Here is a 25,593-nt window from a genome sequence, read left to right as displayed (position 1 = left end):
AAGCAAAACTGTGTCGCACAGAGATCCCCGGCAGAGAAGCTGTTTCTACAAGCCGAGTCTGAAGGACGGACTACGGCTAGCACCACCGTGTTACGGTAACGAACAGCCGCCCAGCTCTCCAGAGCTGACCCGATTGTTCACAGAGCGAACGCAGAGGTTCCGCTTGTTGACTGTGGACGTTTCGTCGAACTTCATCGCCCTTGGACAACATTTCCTCGCCATGGTCAGAGGTTAGGTTTGGGCAGATTAACAGATAGGTTCAGGATGAAATGATCTAAATGTTTTCATGTTATGAAGTTTTGTTTTGTGGAACCTGGCGATCTTTAGTGCTAGTAGGCTAGCTACGGCATTGTATGTTTTAAAGTTAAGATAAACTTTATTTAAAGGGTGGTTTTAACCAGAACATTGATCATAACGCGCCGTCCGCGCTTATGCATTTTAACCCTTTTATTAATCCTGGTATTTTAAAGTTATGTGTTGATTCTGGTGCTAAGCTCTCCGCTTCTTTGTTAGCTCAACGGCTAGCCGGTAAGGACACATGGTAGCACTAACACTATTAAACAGAAAGGTTGTTGGTTTTCAAGCTAGTGAATAATAGGCCCTGAACATCATTTACTAGATTTGATAACTAAGTAAACACCATTAAGCCCCATTTCTCCAGAAAGATTTGGCTCTTTTCTAAAATACCCCTTTTATAATATTTCTTCAAATATTATTTCAATAAATAAAGGCAGTTAATTAGACACCGTTGAGAATTAGTCATCCAGGAGGTTGGTTTTATTCAGCAGATCATTATTTAACACATTATTTTATTAAAATAATATTTTATCTGATCTTGCATTATGAAGGGTTGTCTAGATGTTTGCTGATTATTTCCCAAGTTAGTTCCAAGACTAATTTAACTTCATTTCCGGATTCTTCAAGATAATCCTTGGTTCTCAAACATAAACATTGCATGGTAATGTTGCATCACTCTTTTTGGTCATGATTTCCAATCATCTTTAATCAACTTGTTTATATTGTACATAGTCCATTAGTCTTCGTTATTCTTTAATTCTGCTTGGTAGTTTAGTTGAATTGTTTTAGCATAGTAAAGAGTTTGTTGATTGAAATATGTTTGACTTTGAGTTGACCTAAATTTGTTTATAAATTCTTGAATTTTACGAAATTGTGTGAATTCATTCCATATATGTGCAGAGTTTATGCTGTTCAATAATGTCAGAGCTCGTCTCACACCTTTCTATTTTGTCCTAATACCATCGCCTTAATGGGCTGGTATTCACAGGACAACCCTTAACAGACCAAAATATTATTTGATAACATATTAATATTAATTATTAAATAATCTCAGATTCATATTTACAACACTCAAGATGGCAGGTGTATCACAGTAAATATATGATGCAATCTGCTGGTTTATTCCCTTTTTACTAATTTGCTTTTTATGATCACCTGCTGATTGCAGTATAATTTGCTTTAATTTCTGTTTAGTAATTTATATTTGTCTCTAAATCTGACTGCATTTTATTGCATTATTTTGAAATTATTTTGACATTTCTTTGGGAAAAAATTCTTAGGATTTCTTTTTCTCAAGAATTTGCACTATGAAAAGCAAACTAAATTCAATTGAACTTTTGAAATCTTTGAATTGCTGAATGCTCTTTATCCCTGCATTGTTATACCTTAAATGTCAACTGCTATTTTTGTTTCTCTTCAGCAAAATCCTAATTGAAAGAAAGGTCAACCAGGATGAATACGATCACCGTGGTTACAAAGGACAAGAAAAGCTGGACTTCCTATGTCATTTATGTCTTTTGGGTCCACCGTGGTCTCTGCAATGAATGACTGCATCCTCACAGGCTTTAAACATGAAAGTAATAATATGACAACATAGTGGGCCTGCTGTCATGCCCTCTTCTATTTACAGCAGGAAATGCCAATATTTCCTCAGAAATATTTTCTTTGATAAATAATGGAAAGTATGCAATGAAAGGTGTGCGGTTTTGACTTTAATGCCAACAGTGTCCCACTGCGTGCCTTGTGTTTGAGCGTTTATCTGCAAAGAGCTTCAGAGAAAATAGCTATGCGCCTAACAAGATTAAAGCAGATTGGAGCTTGACAAGGAACACTTACTGCGATGTGTTATTTCTCAGCTCAGCTGTAAACAACTTTTACGTTTTGCCTCTTAACTCCCAGTGTTCTTCTCAGCCCGCCACCTGCACCTTTTACCAGATGTTCAGCTTTTACTTTGAGTTCACCTTGGTGAAATGAGATGTAAGTGGTGGCTATTGCTGTTACATTTAACCACATTTATGTCAGTGGAACAGCAGTTTTCTTGCCCCGAATTCCCAAAAGAATCTTCCACAGCTTTTTCACATGGATTAAATGTTTTTATCGTTATGGTTCAGGCGTATCTAGAGATTACTTTGTCAGCGATCACATGCTGTGACCTTATTATTTTTTGATTTAGCATTAAAAGTCCAATAAATAAATTAAAACATCTGTTGTTTAAATGGAAAGTATATTTTAGCATACAGGATTCTTACACGGACTGGAAAAGTATGGAATTTCATGTCAGTATTTTGCTCTTGTGAAAATGTGTAAATATACATTTTTGATATAATTACTTATGTCCTTCCACCCTCCCTACCTTATATTGTTTCTTCTTATTTTTCCTTCTCGTGTCCTTGTATCGCACCTTGTGTGTTATTCCATATTTTCCTTCTTCCTTCTTTGTGTCCTTCCTTTCTGTTGTTCTACCTTCTTCCCATCCTGCTGTGCGCTCTACCTCTGAAGAAGTTAAAACTAAAAACATTTGCTAGCTGATAACTGCCATTTATCTGATTTTTAATTGTTTAGTATGTTTATTTTGATCTTTAAATTTTTACTTTCTGTTTTGACACAGAGCAGCAATGAAAATCCACATCACTAATGTTAAAGTGTATGTTTATTTGTCATCACAGATAAAAAGAACCATGCTTACTCATCACATACAGAAAAAAAAGAGAAACGCTCAGTCTTTAGGTCTTTACCAACCTTGTTGTTGGACATTATTTTTATGAATGTGAACAACATCACTCTATGAAGACTGAAAATCTTAAAAAAAACACCCAAGCCTGTGCCCACAGATTAAAACCCCCATCCCAAACGTCCCCCAGAAATTGCCCATCTCTACCCTGCTCCTTTGTCCTTTTAGAACAATGATCACAGCGATTTTTGAGTGGGCCATTTCTTTGAGCCCTCAGTCTCCAGAAGTCTTAATGACCTGGAAAAGTGTGACGTTATAGAGCACCTGGTGTCCATTGTTCCAGGTATACAAGACCCTCTCCCTGGGGTTATAGTCCATCATGGATATGTGGGAGTACTGATTGTGGAAGGGGATGTCTGTGTACTCATAGCTTGATGTGTTGGTGTAGTATGCAAAGTAGATCTTGGCACCAGCAAGGTGAGAGTTTGTGACGTAGAGTGTGCCACAGATCATAAAAGACTCTCCGGCACTGCGCTTTGGGAAGCCCGTGTCCCAGGTTTGCAGAACTTCCAGACTCTGGGGCTCCAGGCGGCTGATGACAATGTTCCCAGCATTGGGTATAGTGGTGTAAACAGCCCAGAGACCATTCTCGTCTGCCATGAAGTCAATATCAGAGGAGCCACCCCAGGAGTACGGGAAGGTGTTGTTATAGCCGGCTCCGCTGAGGCTGCGCTGCACCAGCACGCTTCGAGACCGAAAGTGGTATTTGATGATAATGTTGCTCTGGTATTTGTTGTAGTACAGCGAACCATTATATACCACGTGGCCAGTACCCGCCCAAGGTTGCGGCAGCAGGTGCTGCACAAAGTTCTGCCCCTTCATGAAATCGCTCATTGTGCGGTATTCTAGGACACGCCGCCCCTTGAAGTATCCATCCATGGACCACACCTATCAAAAACGACAAAACAAAATAGGAAGCATTGAAAAAAAGCATCCAACTCTGATGAGCTACTGAGTTAACATATCCAAATGTAAATACCTAAGGGTTTTCAGAGATTATTGGTGTGTTTTACCTGATACAGCTAACTGCAGGAACTCTCTGATGTTTCATTACAGCTGAAGGCATGCCTCGGGCAAAATAACAATGAGTTTGCGCGGTGAATATACTTGATTGAGTGTATTTCTTTGTGCAGTTGTGCACACAGAAATGTGTGTTCAGAACTATTGATCTTGCCTGCACGTGGTGGGAGATGTTGCCTGTGCTTTGCAGGGAACCACTGCTTGCGCTCTCTGCCCTGTCCAGTCCACATTTACAGAAAATCAATCCATTTCGCAACTCTATTTTTTTTAAATGGGCATCTTCAGCAGATCTCTCCACTGACATTGAACTTCTGTGGTTGCATCTCCTTTTTCATTCCCTCAGGAATGAAAAACATTTTAGCATTTGACGGATTTAATTAAACTCTCACTGGATTAAACATTTATTTAGTTGGAAAGATGTAGCTTTGTTTTAAATTGTTCTCTCTGATTCTTTCTCTCTTGTTTTGTTCTCGTTCATTCTTATGTACAGAATAGCCACATTTATTCTGCGGTAAAGGAGAGAGGAACGGGAAGGAGTTGGATTGGAGTGGTAAAGCAGATGAATTATGGAGCAGGGTTTATTATAAACCATTAAGCTTGGTTTCTTCTATGCTTACCGAATGAGTCCCTCGAGCTAAGCAGGAGAAAGAGGCTGAGCCAGGCAAAAACTCTGGCACATTCTAACCACCTACTGTATATAGGTGCAGAGCAACATTTCCATAGAAGACTGTGATGATTGCTGTGAATGTTGATGTATCTGCCTGTTATTACAACAATAGACTGACTCATAGTTTGTTAGTAGAGAAACATTAGTTCAGCAAATTGAACACAAAAATAATCAGAACATTCAGTGTAGAAAATTGCCCTTTTCTGAATGCAATGGCTATTTGTCCTAGTATGATTCACTGTAGGTAGCAGAAAGGTTAACTTAATCTTCCCTATTAAACTTTATCAGCTTCTGTTCTCTACTAAAAATAGCTAAGAATCCCCTGTTCCCTCCATAATTCATTTTCTTTCTACCTTCAGCCTTGCTGCTTCCATACCAGTCTCCTACTCTAACATACCACCATGTTATCTCAAATTTGAAAAGCCACGGCTTTTTTGGTTGAGTCCCCAGCAGCCTTCTGAAAATTACCAAAGTAATTATAGCAAACCTTAGCACAAACATCTCTTTGGTTTTTCCTCTGATGTGGAGTGATTAATCAGCTGCAGTTTGGATTGAAGGAGGAGGACAGGCAAGAGGAAAATGAATGCAATTTATCAGTGACTCGGCTTGAAATTCTCAATTCTCTTTGTGTCTGTCATATTATGGTATTCATAAGAAGAGCATCTTGGACAAAACGATCAATCACTCACTGACAAAACAATGGCAGACCTTCTGTGGTGGATATTCTTTTATACTGAGCAGCTGAAAGAGTTCACATGACTTTGTTTATCCTCTGGGTTTGGGTATATCATTGTTTGCTTCTTGAACATCAAACTGCAAAGATCTGAGAGACTCACTCTGTTGTCTGAGGTGGGTATCATGGTGTCTGTCATCCAGGAGCCAAATCTTGATCCAGATGCACGTACTGTGATGGGATTGCTGACACCAGTGAGCTTCCCACAGCCTGCGAGTCAAAGAAGCAAAGGAAGTGAAAGGTAATGCATTCCTCATGCAGAGTGAAAAGAAGAGCTTCACAAATTAACTATTTAAATTCCTATGCAAATTAAAGTGGCAATGTTGACTGTACTTGCATGTGAAATAATCACTTATAAGCTAAGACATAGCACAGCAGTTGAAGAAAACTTCATGCAAAGGAAAGTAGCAAATTATTTTCTAAAATGTTGCTCAATATATTTGCAGTAATTAAAGACCAATGAGCTAAATACATTTTTATCTGTGGTCTTCTTTTGTTAGTTCATCACTTTATTTTCTATGTGTCAAATCATTAGTATAGGTTGATTTGTTGCATAAGAAGACAATCAATTATTCAGCTTGCCTCTCAAAAAAAGTGGTGGAGCTCTGAGGAAAGAGAGAATGTTGGCAGCATGCAAAATGTAAATAGCTTCAAGTCTCAACCACAACCTTTAAAAATATTGCTTTCACACCTATGGAAGCCAAGAGCCTCCCTTAAAATATAATTTATTTTCTTTATCCTGTTATACCAAGAGAAATATCTAAATTGTTTTTGGTTATGCAGTCACAGCTGCATGGTGGCGCAGTTGGTAGCCCTGCAGCAAGAAGGTCCTGGGTTTGATTCCCGGCTGGGGGGTCTTTCTGCATGAAGTTTGCATGTTCTCCCTGTGCAGGCGTGGGTTCTCACCAGGTACTCTGGCTTCCTCCCACAGTCCAAAGACATGCCTGTTAGGTTAATTGGTCTATCTAAATTGCCCTTAAGTGTATGAATGAGTGTGTGCATGGTTGTTTGTGTGTTGCCCTGCGATGGACTGGCGACCTGTCCTATCCCTGCCTCTCGCCCATAGACTGCTGGAGATAGGCACCAGCTTCCACATGACCCACTATGGAATAAGTGGTAGAAAATGACTGACTGACTATTTTTGGTTATGAGTACATTATTGCCTGGGAGAAAAAAAAGCATAATTTTAAGTTCACAATGTGATCGAGTTTTAAATATCAGAGGTTTTGTGTTCTTTACAATTTAATTCTTCAGTATCTCTATGTTTCATTGTTTCTGTAGAGTTATCTGTGGCTGCACCAGTGGATGAACCAGGGTTTCAAGTACTGCTCATAAACTACATATTTCATTCTAAATTGGATTTTACAGATTAATCTCCTATTATTACCGGAAATTTTTTTGTTTGGTTTTTCAAAAAACTTCTAAATGTGACCATTTGTGATTTCAAAATTATTTTACCGTGTAATATTTCCTGATGAAAATGATCAATAATAACACTGTTAAGCAAATATCACTACAATCTTTTACAGAAGTACCTAAATGTCATGAAAAACATGAGCACACTGGGGAGAAGGACTGGCAGGGTGGAGAATTTCTTAAAATGTAACTGTGTTTCAAAATAACTTTACTCATATGTCACTTAATTTTCTATTCTATTCTATTCTTCCAGTTCAATTCCAATGCTGCAGTGGAATTTCAGTTTCAGCAATTTTGGTGTTTTTGAGCAAGAGTGCAGTTAAGTTTTTTTTAATTTCTTTATTTTTAATTTTGTGGCACTAGTGGTCTTTATCTTGTAAGTTGACTTACAGGAAATGGGGCGGAGACAGAGAAGGGAAGACATGCAGCAAAAATCAACGGGTTGGGACTTGAACTCTTGACTGCTGTGTCGAGGACATGGGTCGCGTGCTTTACCCCTGCTCTACCGCTGTGCCCAAGACATGTTTTGTAAGAAGACTATACTCTATTATAGCCTGTTAAATATCAAATTTATAGTTTACAAGTTTTTCCCAAGGGAATAATTTGCTTATTAAGAGAAAATGACTTTTGTTATCCTGAGATTATGATAAAGTTATCCAATTGTCACTAGGTAACAATTTTTGTTATCGGGGATGGCTACTGTCGACTTCCGCACACAAATTTATGCAATGAAAAACATTTAAACATTTAAAATATGTAATAACAATTTTCCACCCTTGAACCCACATGCTTCATACCTAGTTTCTGCATGCAAGAATGTAGTCTGGTCTCTAGGAGCATGACCCTCTGCCGCAACTCCTCATAGTCGTAGGCCCCCATCTCTTCCTGGATGGCCATAAGCACCAAGGAAAGGTTTCTCACCTCCTCTCGGAGATGCAGTATCATCTTGGCATCTGCCTTATATTGTTCCAGCACTGGGAGCAGAGGAAGCAGTTGGTTTGCCTTGTCCTTCAAATCCTAAAAAAATATGTCATAGTTAGTACAAAACCGTGCTAGTACACACTTTTATGTATAGTTTTTTAATTGTATTATCAGGTACAATTTTCTATGAACAAAAGTCTTATTAGAGATTATGAGGGTCTTGTATGGAATTGGCATGTTCACCCTTTACATGCATAAATCATTGCTCTCTTCTCATTTCTTCCCATGTTAGGTTAATTACACACAAAGTCCAAAATTATTAGTTCATTAAAATTATTTTCATTCTACCAAAATGTTTAATTCTGATAGGAAAGAAACTTTTTCAATAATCAGTAGAAAATATCAAGGCCATCATCCTAATCTTCAGATCCCTTCATTAGTCTCTATTACATACAAATCAGGACTCTGGCTGGGCAACTCCAAAATATTATTACTTCCAGTCAGGACAAACAAGAGCGGTAAAATTAATATTATCATAAACCTACATCTTATAGAGGTATGAATAAATTTTGGTATGTTTGTGGCTGCATGGTTGTCTGTCCTGTGTGTCTCCATGTTGCTGATGGACTGGATGTACCCTGCCTGTGTCCTATTGACAATTTGAGTTTAGAATCAACCACCTGCAACCCTGTAATGAGTACTGGTTAGGAAATCCAGGTAGCCCTAATGCTAGACATTGACCTATTTTGGGGGTAGAAAACCTAACCCAGTATCCTGTGTCAAATTCATTAAACAGCCTTGTTGCAGTAAATAAGTTCAAGATTAAATTTGCCCACATTTGACCCAGGGCTTGGTTATTGCTTCCTTGTCATCTTGTTTCTTTTTCATCCCCTTTAGACAACTTCTTATCAGATTATTGGGTACTGCTGACAATTTATATCATATTAGTTTTCATTTTCCCCTTTTTATAATTTAGCCAATCACTTAGTCTCTTTACATTGACATAATACACTGATAAACTCTCGAAATTCCCTTTTACCTTTATGTAAATAGACTGACTGAACTTCTACAAACTTAATTTATTTGAAGAGGATTTGTAATGATTGGAAACAATGAATTTATCTTGATAAATGCTAAATGTATGAATTAGAAAGCCTCTTATTAAGCATTGATTTTCATATATTAAAATATGGTTTCACTCTCATTTGTTTAAAGTTTTCCTCAGTCTAGGAACATGCACCTCTGATGGTATACTTGGGTTTCATGAGTTTAGAAGCAAATAGAAACAACTTGTCTTTAGGCTGGGGTGCAGGACGCAGCAGGAGAGTCAGGCTGAATGCATGGAAGGTGGATGGCTCGCGACGGGAAAAAAAGTCTATCAATAGTGTGGCCACCACAGGAGGGGCTGTTTCCGCCTTCTGAGGGTTTATCGTCAATCTGGTGATGAAGCAGCTCTCAGCCCCGTGGCGCCACATCATAAATCTAATTTTCACTTTTTCAAGCTGAGAAAATTCACTCTCGTTAATCTCCCACGCTCTGCCATTGGCAACTTTAAACTGCGCACATTTATCAGCCAACCCGCTTTGGTCAAAACCCGTCAATTTCTTTCTGTCTTTTAAGAATGGAAACATTAGATTTGCATTCAGACAAATGCTTTGGATTTATTTTCTGTCTGCACAGTAATCTCAAGATTTACTTATGAAATGGATAATTTCATAAACATCTTCATTTTCTTTGTTGGAATAGCTTTCAGAAGGCACACTGAAAGCTAAACACAGTTTTTAATGCTTTCCTCTGTGCTGAGGCACCAACCCAGAGGCAAAATGCACTTAGCATTTATCAAAGCATCTTTTAATCAAACAATTGTATGGCCCATCTAATATATGTGAGAGTATGAAAAATATGGAGAATGCTGCTGGGCAGGATAGCCTGCTGACAGAAAAATAAAAAGGCTTGCTGATAACAGCAGTTAGGTCTGTATCGTTGAGTGAGACATGGTAAAGACAAATATGAATATATCTGCCTCAGATGCTAGATTGTTAACTAAACCTAGTAAGAGAGGTTGAGCGACAAAAAATGGAAGAGATGTTCAGTGAATCAAGACAACAAAATAAGGCCCTTCCTGGTTCACAGATTTAATCAACCAGGAGCATGTGAAATGCATAATGCACAGAAGATTAGCCTACTTTAGCATGACCCAATAACTCATGTAAAGTACTACAACAGAATTACCACTACCAATGTTTATATGCCTGTCCACCAGGATTCAAATAAAATTGTATTGTCTGTGAAGAGCTGCAAAGATTGCATTGCATCTGGCAATGTTTATCAAGCAATTTCATATCAAGTGTATTCAGATTATATATAGTACATACAACTTCTGACACGGAGGGTGACACAAAGCCAATTACCTGAAAGCCCTTTGGATTGAGGTTACGGGGATTTTCTGAGGCCACTTTCAGCTTTCCATCGACGACTTTCATGAGACTCTCCGTGTTCCTTACATACTGGAGATCTCTGTAGGTTCTAAGGTCTAGCACCTCCATTGATTGGCTAATATTCTGAACCTGGAAAGCAAAAACGGTAATTCTGGGAGTTAATAAGGATGGCTGATGTAGATAAAAATTGTATCATCATATCTTGTGTTATTAATTAGAATTATGATAAAAGTGACAATTAAAAGTACTTCAAAATTCTTATCATGTTAAAAAAGTTTTACAACCAATAAACAATATGACATCCTTAGTTGAAAGCATATATGCATATAAGCTAGTTCATTAAACGTTAGTGGCAGTGTATGGAGGTACACACTAACTGGTCACCCATTGTAAATTCAGAAAAAAGATCTCAAACTCACATAGCTGCCAGTCAAACCGAATTGCTAAGCACCTTAGGAATATCTTACAATTTAGTATGACACCTTTACAGAAAGAAAATATTGGTAACATCAATTAAGAACAAACAACCAATACACTTGTTTGAAATGTGGAAGTATGTTGGAAGGGAATTGTAACTAATCACCTATTTATAAAACTAATGTCACTCGCTATATTTTACCCAAAATTCTGACCATTATTGTAATTATGTTGTTCTTAAAAATACTTCAACAGTTCCTGCGTAAAAATTGCACATTATATTAGATGGTTGCTTAAAGAGTTGAGTAACCAAAACAATCTTTGTTGCAGATCAATTCAATTGACTGAGTTGTTTTTATTTGGTAGGGCTGAAGCACAACTCGTGAAATGAAACCTGTCAAACACTATAATTTCAAGAATAGTACACGAATGGAAAATATCACTGTGTGAGATCAATATCACAACTTGTTGCAGTAGAGTCATGTAAGACAGATCTGACAGACATACGTATCAATCCAGTAATGAATGCGCAGCTAGTAACAGGTGTTAATGGGCTTATAAATTTATCACACCCAGTTTTCAATGTCTAAATATATGGTGTCCATTTGAATTTAAAAAAAAATGTCATGCCTTAATTGAGTGAGGTGATCATATTCTATTCATGAAGCAGTTAAAATTACTGTGTTTAAAATGTTTGTGTACAATTTCTAAAGCTTTGGCATTTTAAGTATATTCATGCCTAGTCATTAAAACAATGATAGTACAAACCCTGTACAGTTGAATGTTCACAGGTTATTGGGTACATCCAAAACATAATTGAATACAGCTCACACCACAGTAAACACTGATAGACATGTTCTGAATCTAACTTTTCAGCGGATTTGGGTTTGCACTTGATTAGGTGTTTGCTAAGTAGTGAGCTTATTCATACTGACAGCCCACTCTGCTGCTGCATAACCAGCCTACTGCTTCGCGCACACCCCCCCATCTCCTGTACATTGCACAAAGCGGGCCAGAAACCATCCAACCACCGCCAAATGTTGCAGGGTTGTCGTGCGTATAGGAGAGTATCATGTGCATATGTCCAGCAGCCCACATGAACAGACGCATGCCCACACAGACAGGCAGCAGCAAAACTCAAAACGAAATTCAGGAAAACATAACAGACCTGACATTCAAAGGTCGCAGTTTGGCACAAAAGTCTGTTTTGCACCACACTGCCTTACCTGCCCGATCCATGACAGCCTACTCAATTACTTCAGGTTCAGCCCACAGTTTCTGTACCCAGTGTAGCTCCCACGTGCATCGTGGACTGGCTAAGGAGTATTTGGCCACAAAATATTTTCCTCAGCAATTAAAGTTTTTCATTCCTTGTGGTACATAAGGAACAGGTGGATGCATATTAAGGAATGAAATGTTCCTGCAGCCTTGAGTCTAAGCAAATTTTTTGTCAACCTAATGCTGTAACATTCGGGACTGCTGCATGACAATTTTTCTCTCATAAAAAGGCAATCCTTATTGTCAGTGTCCCAGATATACAGTCGCAGGTGTGTCTCCCTCATGCCCAGTGTGATGACTCATTCTGACTCAGGCTTGTTTGTGTGTACGTCTAACCACAGCCTCATATTTCATCTGATTTAATCTCCATTCAGCTAGCCAGACAGTGAGGTCAAAAGGGATGAGATGTTCAAAGATTTGCAGTGAGTATTGCCTCGCTGCCATCCTTTAGGGTCAAGACCTTTATTAGGCTTTATAGAGAGCTGAATAAAGTTTCAACATGCCTTCTTTACATTCTTTGAACACAGGGCAGTTTTGACGTTGCTAACATACCCTTGGCTCCCCATGTCAGGAAAAGCTTTCTGTGGATCTGGACTCAAACAAACAATTCCCCCTCATGCTCTGGGTTCAAATGAGGATACCCTGGTAGGCAATGCTTTATTGGGACCGCACATACACGCAGACTCACACAGCGCCTTTTAATTTGCAGCTTTCATTTGGGTGAAGCTGAAATAGTGCTGACCCTAGGTGTCCTCATTAAGCTTGCTTCAGGCAGCAGCAAGTAAGGAACGCGTGAAGACATACACAGTAATGATAACACCCACATTTCATAACAAGATGCAATACAGTGATAAATAATACACTACAGAGTGTATAATATTCTATTTTTGCTGAAGGCTTGCTCTAAATTGTTTAAGGTGCAGTATTCTAAGGGGGGGGCATTGCGGTGAATCTACATGCATGATACATTTGAATGATTTTGATGAGTTTATTGACAAAGTTTAAAACTTACTATATAGACAAAGAATAAAAATAATTCCATATTAACATAAAAGCAGTAAAAAACATGTGCGGAATGTGGGGTCACATTTAATAAATTTCAATATTATTCGAAAGCTTATTTCAGTAACTCATTTCACTAGGTAAAACACACTATATAGGTTAATTACACACTGACAGACTTTTCTGTTAATTATGATAACATTCAGCTTAAAACTAATAAAAGCACAGCATTTAAGATCACAATATTACATCATACCAATAAAAACATTTCTAATACAAAGATGCAAAGATGTGGGCTTAATAAAAAGAAGGTTTAATACTTGTTTAAAGGTTGTTATTGTCAAATATTATGAATGTCTCCTGTGACAAATGTGTAATCCACCAGCAACCTCTATATATGAACTTTGTAAAGCCTGTAAATCTGCTATATTTCTGTGCTTTTCTTGGCTAGCTTAACAGAAATGTAAACCTAGGCATATAGGTTTATATTTTCCTTAGACAATCATGAGCTGCCATGAGACTAGAATGGTTTCTCTTGTCAGTCTGTATCTGTGCTAGGATATGCTTTTTTCAGTTGGAATATGCTTCTTGTGAAGTGTGTTGAAGAGTGGATCTTTTCTCTGTAAACATATGCTTTAAACATCAGCACACAGAGACTGTCAGAGGGGAAAAGGCAAACTTCAATGAGAATGAATCCAATATGTGAATGCATGTGTCTCACTGATCCATCAGGGAGCCTTGGGAACCTTTCCAGCGTTTCAGCTTTCCTCTACCTTTTCTCACAGGACTATATCAATGTCACTGAACCTACCCCTACCCCTGTGTTATCTCTATTTTCTATTTACTTATGAAGAGAACATTTCATGAGACCAGCAGAGTAAATCATGTTTTTACCAATCAGTCTGCATGTATCTAGCTTTGTTTCTTTGGTATCTATTATTCAACTTGTAAAGAATGAAAAGACGTAGGTGTACGGCCTCCGGGTCTGGAGAGTCAACAAGCACCAGTTCATGGCTGCATCTGTCTGCCTGTGAATGAGTGGGTTTCTTACAGGATGTAACATTTGCACACACTGCTCTGCAGGTCAGTAATTATCCGCAGCTTGGAAACTATACAGTGTGTGTGTGATGTTTTTGTGTAGAAGACAAAATTTCTTAGGTAATACATTTATCCTATACTACAGCAGACAGACATGCATAAATACGATTTATATTTATGCATGCACACACACACAAAAAAAACACACACACACACATACATTTATATAATACACTGCTCAAAAAAATTAAGGGAACACTCAAATAACACATCCTAGATCTGAATGAATAAAATAATCTCATTGAATGCTTCATTCTGTACAAAGTTGAATATGCTGACAACAAAAATACACAAAAATCATCAATGGAAATCAAATTTATTAACCAATGGAGGCCTGGATTTGGAGTCACACACAAAATTAAAGTGGAAAAACACACTACAGGCAGATCCAACTTAGATGTAATGTCCTTAAAACAAGTCAAAATGAGGCTCAGTATTGTGTGTGACCTCCACGTGCCTGTATGACCTCCCTAAAACGCCTGGGCATGCTCCTGATGAGACGACGGATGGTCTCCTGAGGGATCTCCTCCCAGACTTGGACTGAAGCATCCGCCAACTCCTGGACAGTCTGTGGTGCAACGTGACATTGGTGGATGGAGCGAGACATGATGTCCCAGATGTGCTCAATCGGATTCAGGTCTGGGGAACGGGCGGGCCAGTCCATAGCTTCAATGTCTTCATCTTGCAGGAACTGCTGACACACTCCAGCCACATGAGGTCTAGCATTGTCCTGCATTAGGAGGAACCCAGGGCCAACCGCACAAGCATATGGTGTCATAAGGGGTGTGAGGATCTCATCTCGGTACCTAATGGCAGTCAGACTACCTCTGGCGAGCACATGGAGGACCATGCAGCCCTCCAAAGAAATGCCACCCCACACCATTACTGACCCACTGCCAAACCAGTCATGCTGAAGGATGTTGAAGGCAGCAGATCGCTCTCCACGGTGTCTCCAGACTCTGTCACATCTGTCACATGTGCTCAGTGTGAACTTGCTTTCATCTGTGAAGAGCACAGGGCGCCAGTGGCGAATTTGACAATCCTGGTGTTCTTTGGCAAATGCCAAGCGTCCTGCATGATGTTGGGCTGTGAGCACAACCCCCATTTGTGGACGTCGGGCCCCATGGAGTCGGTCTCTAACCGTTTGTGCAGACACATGCACATTTGTGGCCTGCTGGAGGTCATTTTGCAGGGCTCTGGCAGTGCTCCTCCTGTTCCTCCTTGCACAAAGGTGGAGGTAGCGGTCCTGCTGCTGGGTTGTTGCCCTCCTGCGGCCTCCTCCACGTCTCTTGGTGTACTGGACTGTCTCCTGGTAGCGCCTCCAGGCTCTGGACACTACGCTGACAGACACAGCAAATCTTCTTGCCACAGCTCACATTGATGTGCCATCCTGGATGAGCTGCACTACCTGAGCCACTTGTGTGGGTTGTAGAGTCCGTCTCATGCTACCACGAGTGTGAAAGCACCACCAACATTCAAAAGTGACCAAAACATTAGCCAGAAAGCATAGGTACTGAGAAGTGGTCTGTGGTCCCCACCTGCAGAACCACTCCTTTATTGAGTGTGTCTTGCTAATCGCCAAAGATTTCCTCCTGTTGTCTATTCCATTTACACAACAACATGTGAAATTGATTGTCAATCAGTGGACAGTTTGATTTCACAGAAGTTTGATTTGCTTGGAGTTATATTGTTTTGTTTAAGTGTTTGAGCAGTGTATATATATATATATATATATATATATATATATATATATATATATATATATATATATATATATATATATATATTGAAAATTTAAAATTCATATATTTTAGATTCATTGCACACTAACTGAAATATTTCAGGTCTTTTATTGTCTTAATACGGATGATTGTGGCATACAGCTCATGAAAACCCAAAATTCCTATCTCACAAAATTAGCATATCATTAAAAGGGTCTCTAAACGAGCTATGAACCTAATCATCTGAATCAACGAGTTAACTCTAAACACCTGCAAAAGATTCCTGAGGCCTTTAAAACTCCCAGCCTGGTTCATCACTCAAAACCCCAATCATGGGTAAGACTGCCGACCTGACTGCTGTCCAGAAGGCCACTATTCACACCCTCAAGCAAGAGGGTAAGACACAGAAAGAAATTTCTGAACGAATAGGCTGTTCCCAGAGTGCTGTATCAAGGCACCTCAGTGGGAAGTCTGTGGGAAGGAAAAAGTGTGGCAGAAAACGCTGCACAACGAGAAGAGGTGACCGGACCCTGAGGAAGATTGTGGAGAAGGGCCGATTCCAGACCTTGGGGGACCTGCGGAAGCAGTGGACTGAGTCTGGAGTAGAAACATCCAGAACCACCGTGCACAGGCGTGTGCAAGAAATGGGCTACAGGTGCCGCATTCCCCAGGTCAAGCCACTTTTGAACCAGAAACAGCGGCAGAAGCTGTGGTTGCTGTGGTTGCCAAAACCACTGGTAAATGGTTTACTGACCATGGTATCACTGTGCTCAATTGGCCTGCCAACTCTCCTGACCTGAACCCCATAGAGAATCTGTGGGATATTGTGAAGAGAACGTTGAGAGACTCAAGACCCAACACTCTGGATGAGCTAAAGGCCGCTATTGAAGCATCCTGGGCCTCCATAAGACCTCAGCAGTGCCACAGGCTGATTGCCTCCATGCCACGCCGCATTGAAGCAGTCATTTCTGCCAAAGGATTCCTGACCAAGTATTGAGTGCATAACTGTACATGATTATTTGAAGGTTGACATTTTTTGTATTAAAAACACTTTTCTTTTAGTGGTCGGATGAAATATGCTAATTTTGTGAGATAGGAATTTTGGGTTTTCATGAGCTGTATGCCAAAATCATCCGTATTAAGACAATAAAAGACCTGAAATATTTCAGTTAGTGTGCAATGAATCTAAAATATATGAATGTTAAATTTTCATCATGACATTATGGAAAATAATGAACTTTATCACAATATGCTAATATTTTGAGAAGGACCTGTATATATATAATGTATGGTTTTTATTTTGTCCCACAAATAAAAGTCTAAAAACATATGTATTCAGACCCCTTTATTGTGGTATAACTAAATAAATCCTAACACAACCATTTGCCTTCAGAAATCACCTATTTAGCATATGGAGTGTGTGTAATAATATCCCAGTATAAGTACAGCTGTTCTGTGAAAGGCTCAGAGATTTGATTGAGACCATTTGTGAACAAACAGCATCATGTAGACTAAGGAACACAGAAAACAGACATGCATAATGTTGTGGATACTTTAAAAGCAGACTTAAGTCATAAAACAATACATTTCATAACACGGTTCAACACATCGTCCTAAAATGGAAAGTAAAATCTAAAGTATTTATAAGAATATGAAGAACTCATTTTCTGTTCACTTCACAGTGATGTGCAACTTTATGTTGATGTTTAGCACAAAATTCTACGAAAGCACATTGAAGTGTGTGGTTGTGATGTGACAAAATAGGGTAAAGTTCAAGGGGAGGGAATATTTTTGTAGGGCACTTTATACCAGAACTTACTAATGCAACTGGATACAACAATCCTTAGTATGAGGTTGTAATTTAAAGTACAAAAAGTTCAAAAAGTATGAGAACATTTGTAAGGAAATGTATATATCCTGATGACATTATTATTACTAGTCTTTTGCTTTGAAGAACACGGATATCTTCTTAATAATGTCACGTCTGACTGATGAGTTATGAGCTGAAGGAGGTAGCACAATCCAGCAGCCTGCATGTGACAGACGGCGTCAGACATTAAGCACAGAGTGTGAGTTTGTGTTTGTGCGTCTGTGTGGGTAACAGTCGGGTCTTGAAGTGAGTGTGTTATTGACAGCTGTCACCTTCTCCATGAGCTGGCGGAGCTGCCTGCTGCGTGGGTCGCGGTTACACATGTTCTGGGCTGGTGCGACCACGGTGCAGATACACTTCCCATCTGCGTCCTGTGCTGAGCTGTAGATTTGCCAGCCTTCCTCTGGGCTGGGGTAAATAGCCTGCAGAATCACAGACATAAATGTGAGACAAGGCAGAGGAAAAAAGTTGCTTCTGTCTGTTTCTTTTAAGCTATACTGCCAGGCTTTTCAAAATGCATAAGTGCAGACAAGATGGTTTTATTCTGCCAGCATTAATCAACAGCAATCAGAAAAGTGTTGTACCCTTATACAATTTTTCGAAGGAAATACATTTATCCAATACTTGAAAGTCTTGTAGAAATTTAGGACAAGAAAATATTTCCTTTGACATGCTTCATATCAAGCATGCATCAGTTGTGCTCAATCTGTCACCAACTAAGCTTCTAGGTGCTATTTTCTCCCTGATGTATTTTCCCTTTGTAAAATCGATAAAACAAACAATTTTTTGAAACAGAAAAGTAATAGCAATTCACTCTACCCAACTACTTAAATTCACATGAAATCAAATGTTAGCTTTTATCGCAGAGCAACAGAGAGGAAGTGAATAAAGAGATTGACTGAGGTGGTGCTCGCAGCAGTAAAACACCATAGGAGAGAACTGGGGCCTGAAATAGTTATAAAGAAGATGAGACAAAGAAAATAGATCTGTGTGTAGATCAAGATAAGATAAGTACATTGGTAGAAAATGCCCGAAGGTATGAAAAAAACAAAAATATGGCAACACGGAGACAAATAAGGGGAAGGAATAAGCAAGAGGGATCAGGCAAGGCTGTTTAAAGGCTGAGCATCTTATAAGTTTGGACAGAGAAAGGAAATGGAGCTGTTCAGGATCAATAATACCCCTTACCAAGGGAAGAAGAATGAGACTAAAAGGATGAATGTCTCTTTCAGACTTAATTCAATCAAAAATAGTGCATTGCAGCCTGGAGCACACTCGCACATGCATACAGGCTTGGCTCTGCCAATTGTTCATTGACAGTAAATTCAGACTCCATGACATGCAGTCAGCATATAACTACATGTAATAGGAGAAAGCACAATACATTTTGCAGTAAAATTAAAAACCCATCCGAATAAGTGAAACAAAAAGCCATTCTGTGGTTTTAGAGCCACTTACATTTTTTTTCTCTGCAAGCATGATGGGGCTATGCTGCAGTCTCTTTGGGTTGGGGAGGTTCAGATTAAAATGTCTTGGGGAGCAGGTGGGTGTGTGATCAGAGTTTAACGTAGCAACCATCCTGGCAGCAAGTGTGCTGACGGTCACATTGTGTCATTCCTAGCAATTCTGTGACACCCGCCTCCTCTTCCTGTGCTCTCCCTCTTTCACTCTCGAAGAACAAGTGGAACTTAAATCTGATGAACTGCAAAGTGAACCTTGGTTGCTGATTTTGGAGTTACCTCTATCTTCTCTAAACCATGTAAAAATGGCATTTTACACGTACATCTTTTCATTCTTTATTCCATACATTATACTCACAGCATACTAAGCAGGTTCATGTAATTATCTAATGAATGTTTTTAGCTTTAATTAAGGGGGGGTAATATTCCATTCATACAGCATTACAAATACACACTAGCAATATTTCAGAGTGACTGAATGTCTAACTCCATGAGAATGACTCATGGTGGGACTTTTGGCCCACAAGCTAAATGACCAATGCAACATTTTCAGTATTGATGCAGATTTTTTGTGTTATTGTTCAGTCATACCCTACAATGACCTGCACTGATTTGTTCACCCCCATCAGTCCCAATCCTTCTTTTTTCCTCCTCTTTGCAGCAAACATTAGGATGTTGTATGGTGAGGAAAATAGTGGTCTACAGCAGCCAGAGCTGAATGATAGCAAGACACAAGAGGCTGAATCTCCCCCAGTTTATTTCCACTGGGTCTGATAGTCTGTCTCATTCAGCAATTGTCTAGGGGATGGGGTATGTGATCTTTTCTTGTACCTGATTCCCTCACCACATCAGACTAAACAAATTAAAACATGGCATAAATTGTGAAGTGGTGGGCATGTTTAAGCCTTGCATAATGTTCATGCCAAATCAGAGGTCATTTTCAGAATGAAATCATCTAAAAAAAACCTACATATAGGTTATGATATGTAGAGAGGTTACAGTTTTCTCTTTTTTAATCAGAGATCATCCCTTTTCAGATATTACAAATGCTGAATGTAGTACATACCTTGAACATTGCCATGTGACCTGCTAGGAGTTTAAGGATTCACTTAATGTTGATCTTGAAAAATAATAAGAGGAACCTCTAAATGACATTATCATCAGTAATGCATTCCCATGCGATTAAAGTGAGTAAAGTTTAACATTTGGTAACATGTTCAAATCTGAGGAATCTTAGGTCAAAACAAGACTCTTGGGTTACATTTTAAAAATGAATGTTCTTGGATTGCGCGTTCAATTGATGGGATTAAGATTTAAATGCGTGGCAACAGACAGTTGCCTCAAAATTACAAGAAAATCATCAAACTTACAATGTAAGATGTATTTATGTGTGCCCTTAATGGCTACTAGACCACCGTTCATTTGCTGCTGAGGCACAGCGAGCACAATGGCCTCTTATTATAAACTGTATCCTGCAGTGTTAGCAGTTGGAGGTTAGCCATACTCAAACCTGCACAAACCAATAAGGCAACTCATTCTGTGAATATGTGCAGCTGTCAATAAAACAATCCTATATCCAAATATGTGGGGGTCACCCACTGAGATATTCCTTTTCACTTCAAAAAGAGCCTGAACAGATGCAGAAGCATAACATCAATTTTATATTTCTTTGAACCCCAGAGAGGTTTGTATCAGAAAGGCTTTCCTTTTAAAAAATTTAGAACATATTTGTTTTGTAGTAAAATCAATTCAATATCAACTGTTGGCATTTCAGTTTGAATGATCATATTCAACATTTTTAAAGTTATGCTTTGCTCCTCCTTGGTAAGGAAGGTTTTACTGTAACTCATCTTTTCCTTTGATCATTAATATTTTATAGACGTTAGGCTGAAATTAAGAGCCTATTTGAATCACCTTCAATTTCATTACCACCCACCTATCCATTCTACTCCAACTTTCTTATTCTCATCGCAACTAGAAAGTAGGATGGAAGAGGTAATTTTCAAATGCAAATGTCCCTATATGCTTTGTGCCTGAGTGCAAGTAGATCTCTATATCAAATCTCATAAGCTAAGGATTTCTCAGGGTACAAATGAACTGGATTTTCAACACTCACATTGCATTTATGTAAATTTGATGAAGTCCTCTTTTTGCAACAATGAATGGCTCATTGACGTTTGTTCATTTAGGAGATTCATGCTTCCTAGTGCAAGCAACACACCTCATTAATGTTGCAAAAACTAATTTTCAATATTCATTGCCATCAGAAATATTTTCAAGATATGAACTGGTACACAAATAATGTTTGCAAACCAAATGTTGAATACAATTATGCTATGTAACCTGCTGTTGTTTTCACGTAAAAAACTGTGGCTAACTGAAGGACCTCATGTTTGGTGGAAAATCTCCTTATCCAAGACAAAGACAACATTTTCAGCAGAGTGTAGACATTTAGTTCATCGCCCCAGTAATTCATCCATTAGCTATGAGAGATGGCAAAGAATATCTAAGCAGCAAATCTGAGACAGTCTGTATGAAAGCCTATTACAGAAGTCACAAAGGAATGAAAACAACTTAAAAATAACACAAAAATAAATCAATTCAGCTTGCTCCTAAGGATTTCTGGCTTGGGATTCCCTTTTTGGGCCTTAAATTACACTTCTTAAACCATGCCATCAGCGGCTGGCATGCTTTAACCTCAAGCTCCCAAGAGAAATCTGAGTCAAGGCAAGAGTTACTGATATGCTCTTCAATAGAAACAGGAGGAGATGGCAGGGAGGAGAAAAATAACTCATATTTTGCCTCGTTTAAGTTAAATTTTGCCAAGTTAAAAAGCTGAGGGACAATTTCAACGGGTCTAATTTCACATTGTCATTTCTTGCTTTCTTGCTTTTTGTCATCATCTCTTATTACAATCTTATGGGTCTAGTTTTGGAAGAAAACATGTAAAAACAAAGAAAAATCTCTAGAAATAATTGTAGACAGAAACCTAAAAATCACTATTTTGTTGCTGACTACCGCAGTTCAGAGAGATTATCCAATTAGACATTAAAGCCGCTGGTATTGCCGTCGACTTGCAATATAGACTTCCTCTGGCGTTTCATTAGACCGACCCAGGAGCTGGCTGCTACAAAGCCAGAGTTAAATGAGATCATAAATCTGCAGATCCTTACTTTATGAGCATGACGACAAGTCTATTATAACTTGCATGAACACCAGGCTGAAGGGGCAAATGTTAGAACCAAGTTCTGAGATATGAGGGAGAGCTGACCGTGACACTAAATGCATCACATCTGAGGAACTGCTGCACTAAAGAGGAGGGACACTGTTAGGACAAGAGCAGTGGGTGAGATGTTCAGCATAGAGAGAGATTGGAATAATGAGGATGCAGGAGGAATCACAGCGACAGTCTCAAGGCTAGGATACATGGGATTACTAATTTAAGTATGTAATCTTACTCCTTCTTTCATTTCCATCCTTCATTGTCAGCCTTCTTTATCCATGCTCTGCAGCATCCATGTCTTGTACTTTTTACAAATTTGAGAAGTATTAACTTCTTTCAGCACTTGTTGCCAACAAACTGACTCATCTATCTTTGCCACACATGACTCAGTTGCATCTGTGCCACAGCCAAGCAAACATTTCTAATTTTTCTAATTTGCAGCTCACTGCTGAATTGACTATATATAAATAAACATGCAAATACACAACCCCACTCTGAAAATAAACAATCTGTCTGCCCTCAATGCACTAGCCAGCTGCCGGCCTTTAAAATAAAACCCAGTGAAGTCTCTCATCGAAGTCCCAAGCCTCCTCTGCTTCCAAGGAAAACCGATTACCACAATCAGCGCAGCGTGGTTGCCAGTCAATAATATGACTCATAAACTCATCATACCCACCTCCCCCCCATCACCCATTTTACTCCCTGCTGCCTTATATTTGCTCCCACTCCATCAATCCGGCGTCTGCCACTGCTCTGAACGACGTCCCGCTCTCTCCCCATCTGCTGCATCTGACTCGTTCCAGTCCAGATCACACCTGAAAGGCAGCAGTGCTGGGCATCAAGTTTACCAAGTGTTTTGTTTTCCTAAGTTGGCAGCACAGTTGGAGAGGTAGGAAAAAATGACACTAACAACTGCTCTGCAATTTCCAAAGAGCAGATGCAACTTCACTCTGTTTTAAACCTTCCTGCTTGCATGCTACCAAGTCTCCTGGTGAAAAGCATTTGGCATCTACGCTGGCGTTACATGGGTGCAAGACAGCTGTATCACAACTTCTGCTGAACCAGGAAAGAGGCGAGGGTGGGTGATGTGATAAAACACTATAAACTGTTAAATTACAGTCACTGCTGAAAATATGGATTGCAGAATCTTGTGAACCGTTTAATAAATGGCTTTTCAATGAGGAAATAATCTTTATGGCTAATTTTAGTATGTTCTAATGACACTCTTATAATGATACTAATACCCTTGTAGATGTTTGTACAAGTCTCCACATAGTTAACATATCGAACCTATTAAAATGCTATCATATACATTGGCTTTTACTGATATTCTGGCTCTGAAACCTGCTTCACAATGAGCCGGCATAAACGAATACCTGTCGGAGCCTGAACTCAAATAAAATGTGGCTTAACGCAGGAGAATAAGCAAAAAAGTCATGTGCATGAAAAACTCTGTAAGCAGTGTTCATTCTCTAATCCAAAGCCAAGGATCACTCTTAACTATCTCCTTTATGAGATAACATGGTGGGTGTGATAAAGTTTACAGCTTCAACGTCCAGACACCATCTGAGTGACCCTAATCAGATTCAGAGTCCTGGCTCTTTGTATACCACCATTATTTGCTGCCTTCTCCCTGTTCATGGTGAGAATACTTAAGACAACCTTCTGTCTCAAAGAGGTTTTATCCTGGATATCAAACACAATGACTTTTATAGTAGTGCTCTGGGAATCCAACCACAGTACAATTGTGAATTGTTCATCACCACATTACTCACACCAGCCTGAAGTTATTTCAAAAACAAAAGATAATGCAGTAGTAAACACAAACCTAAATGCACTGTCTACTGAATATGTTTAGTGTCAGAAGGCAGGATTATTGCAGACATTTTCTATCAATTAATTTTTCTACTGCTGGTGTTGATTAAAAGAAGAAGGTCTCGCCATCCATCCGTCCATGGTATCCTAGGCCAGAAGGGATATAAAGTGCCTCCAGCAAGTGTGGAGTCTGCTACCAGTGGGACATGCTCATCAAACCTCCAAAGGAACCACCTGAACCTCAGACCTTTAGCCATTGCAGGATATTCCTGTGTTTTGGTATCACAAGCTTGTGATGCTTTAAAAATGCTATCTTATCTCTGAAGGTGTACAAATGACACGGCTTCTCTTTTTATTTAGTAAAAACGACATATCTTTGTGTTTTTCACACTGAAAACCAAGCACAATAGACTATTTTTTAAGTAAATTTAAATTTCATAAAACAATTTCTAAATAATTGTGTTTGGAAAATTTTATGTACAGCATTTAAATTTTTGAATCCTGTAAGTGTTTCAGTTTATGAGGATTTTATATGGAATCTATTTGTTTGCAGGTGTTTGTGATATAGTAGTTCTGGAAATCACTTTGTAATGTAATGCAAAATGTTTCCCTCTCTTTCATTCAACTCAGAGCTAAATTTTTTAATTAAAGTTCTTGTAGACATATCAACGTTTAATGACAGATGCTGAGAACTAGTAAATGCAGTGGGCAAAAATGACAACAGATATTTTGAGGACCAGCAGTCCTGGAGAATGACCAGAACCTTAACAACATGATCTTTTTGAATATTTGAAATTACTTCTCATGACTTGAATGCAGAACCATCTGGCATTAGATATTTTGCCTCACTGATTTTGATTAAAATGCTGATTATGTATGTATGTATGTCTTAACCGATACTGCTGCCTGTATTGTCCAAGACACAAGTTATGTTTCCTGGATAAATTGAGATTGCATTAAAATAAAACAGGGAAAAACGTTTAAAAAAGATTTCAATTGATGTTTATGTTTGAACTTGGACAGCCTTAACTAATCTTGTTCACAGTTTCTTTTTAATTCCAATGTAAGATTGTTAGTGACCAAAACAAACTTTTTCTTTAAAGGCTAACCTTTCACCACTGGACATTTTCTATAGTAGTACAGCATCTATACCCAGTGTTTGTGAACTTTAACAGCTAGAAAGAGAGTCTTTTCGCTCTAGCTTATTCACAAACTCAATAAATTCAAGCGATAATGCTTTATAAAGTGCTGCCCAAACATTGTCTATAGATTGGAGAAGTATTCAATACAGTGCTGCGAAAAAGTATTTACCCATTTCTAATGTTCTTACTTTTTTGTCAGACTTACATGTTTCAGATTGTCAGACAAATTTAAATATCGAACCAGGGCAACCTGAGTAAATATTAAAAGTAGTTTTCTAACTAGGATTTCATTTAAGGGAGAAAGATCTACCAAAATTAACCTGGCCCACGTAACAAAAATAATT

General features: G+C 38.8%; 1 protein-coding gene across 2 annotated transcripts in view; it reads right to left on the bottom strand.

Annotated features, from left to right (window-relative positions):
• Nucleotides 1–2,929: 2,929 nt before the first annotated feature.
• Nucleotides 2,930–25,593, bottom strand: part of LOC124864070 (noelin-2-like) — a 59,586-nt gene continuing 36,922 nt past the window's right edge. For both annotated transcript variants that reach the window (XM_047358694.1, XM_047358693.1), the window contains exons 2-6: nucleotides 17,882–18,031; nucleotides 10,197–10,352; nucleotides 7,662–7,881; nucleotides 5,552–5,658; nucleotides 2,930–3,916 (exon numbers count right to left, since the gene is read on the bottom strand). In XM_047358694.1, coding sequence (XP_047214650.1) covers nucleotides 3,242–3,916; nucleotides 5,552–5,658; nucleotides 7,662–7,881; nucleotides 10,197–10,352; nucleotides 17,882–18,031 — 1,308 coding nt within the window. In that variant the 3' untranslated portion in view covers nucleotides 2,930–3,241. The remainder of the gene's footprint in view (nucleotides 3,917–5,551; nucleotides 5,659–7,661; nucleotides 7,882–10,196; nucleotides 10,353–17,881; nucleotides 18,032–25,593) is intronic.

The sequence above is a fragment of the Girardinichthys multiradiatus genome, chromosome Y, assembly GCF_021462225.1.
Source record: "Girardinichthys multiradiatus isolate DD_20200921_A chromosome Y, DD_fGirMul_XY1, whole genome shotgun sequence".
Lineage (NCBI taxonomy): Eukaryota > Metazoa > Chordata > Actinopteri > Cyprinodontiformes > Goodeidae > Girardinichthys > Girardinichthys multiradiatus.
This window is presented reverse-complemented; position numbering and strand designations above follow the sequence as displayed.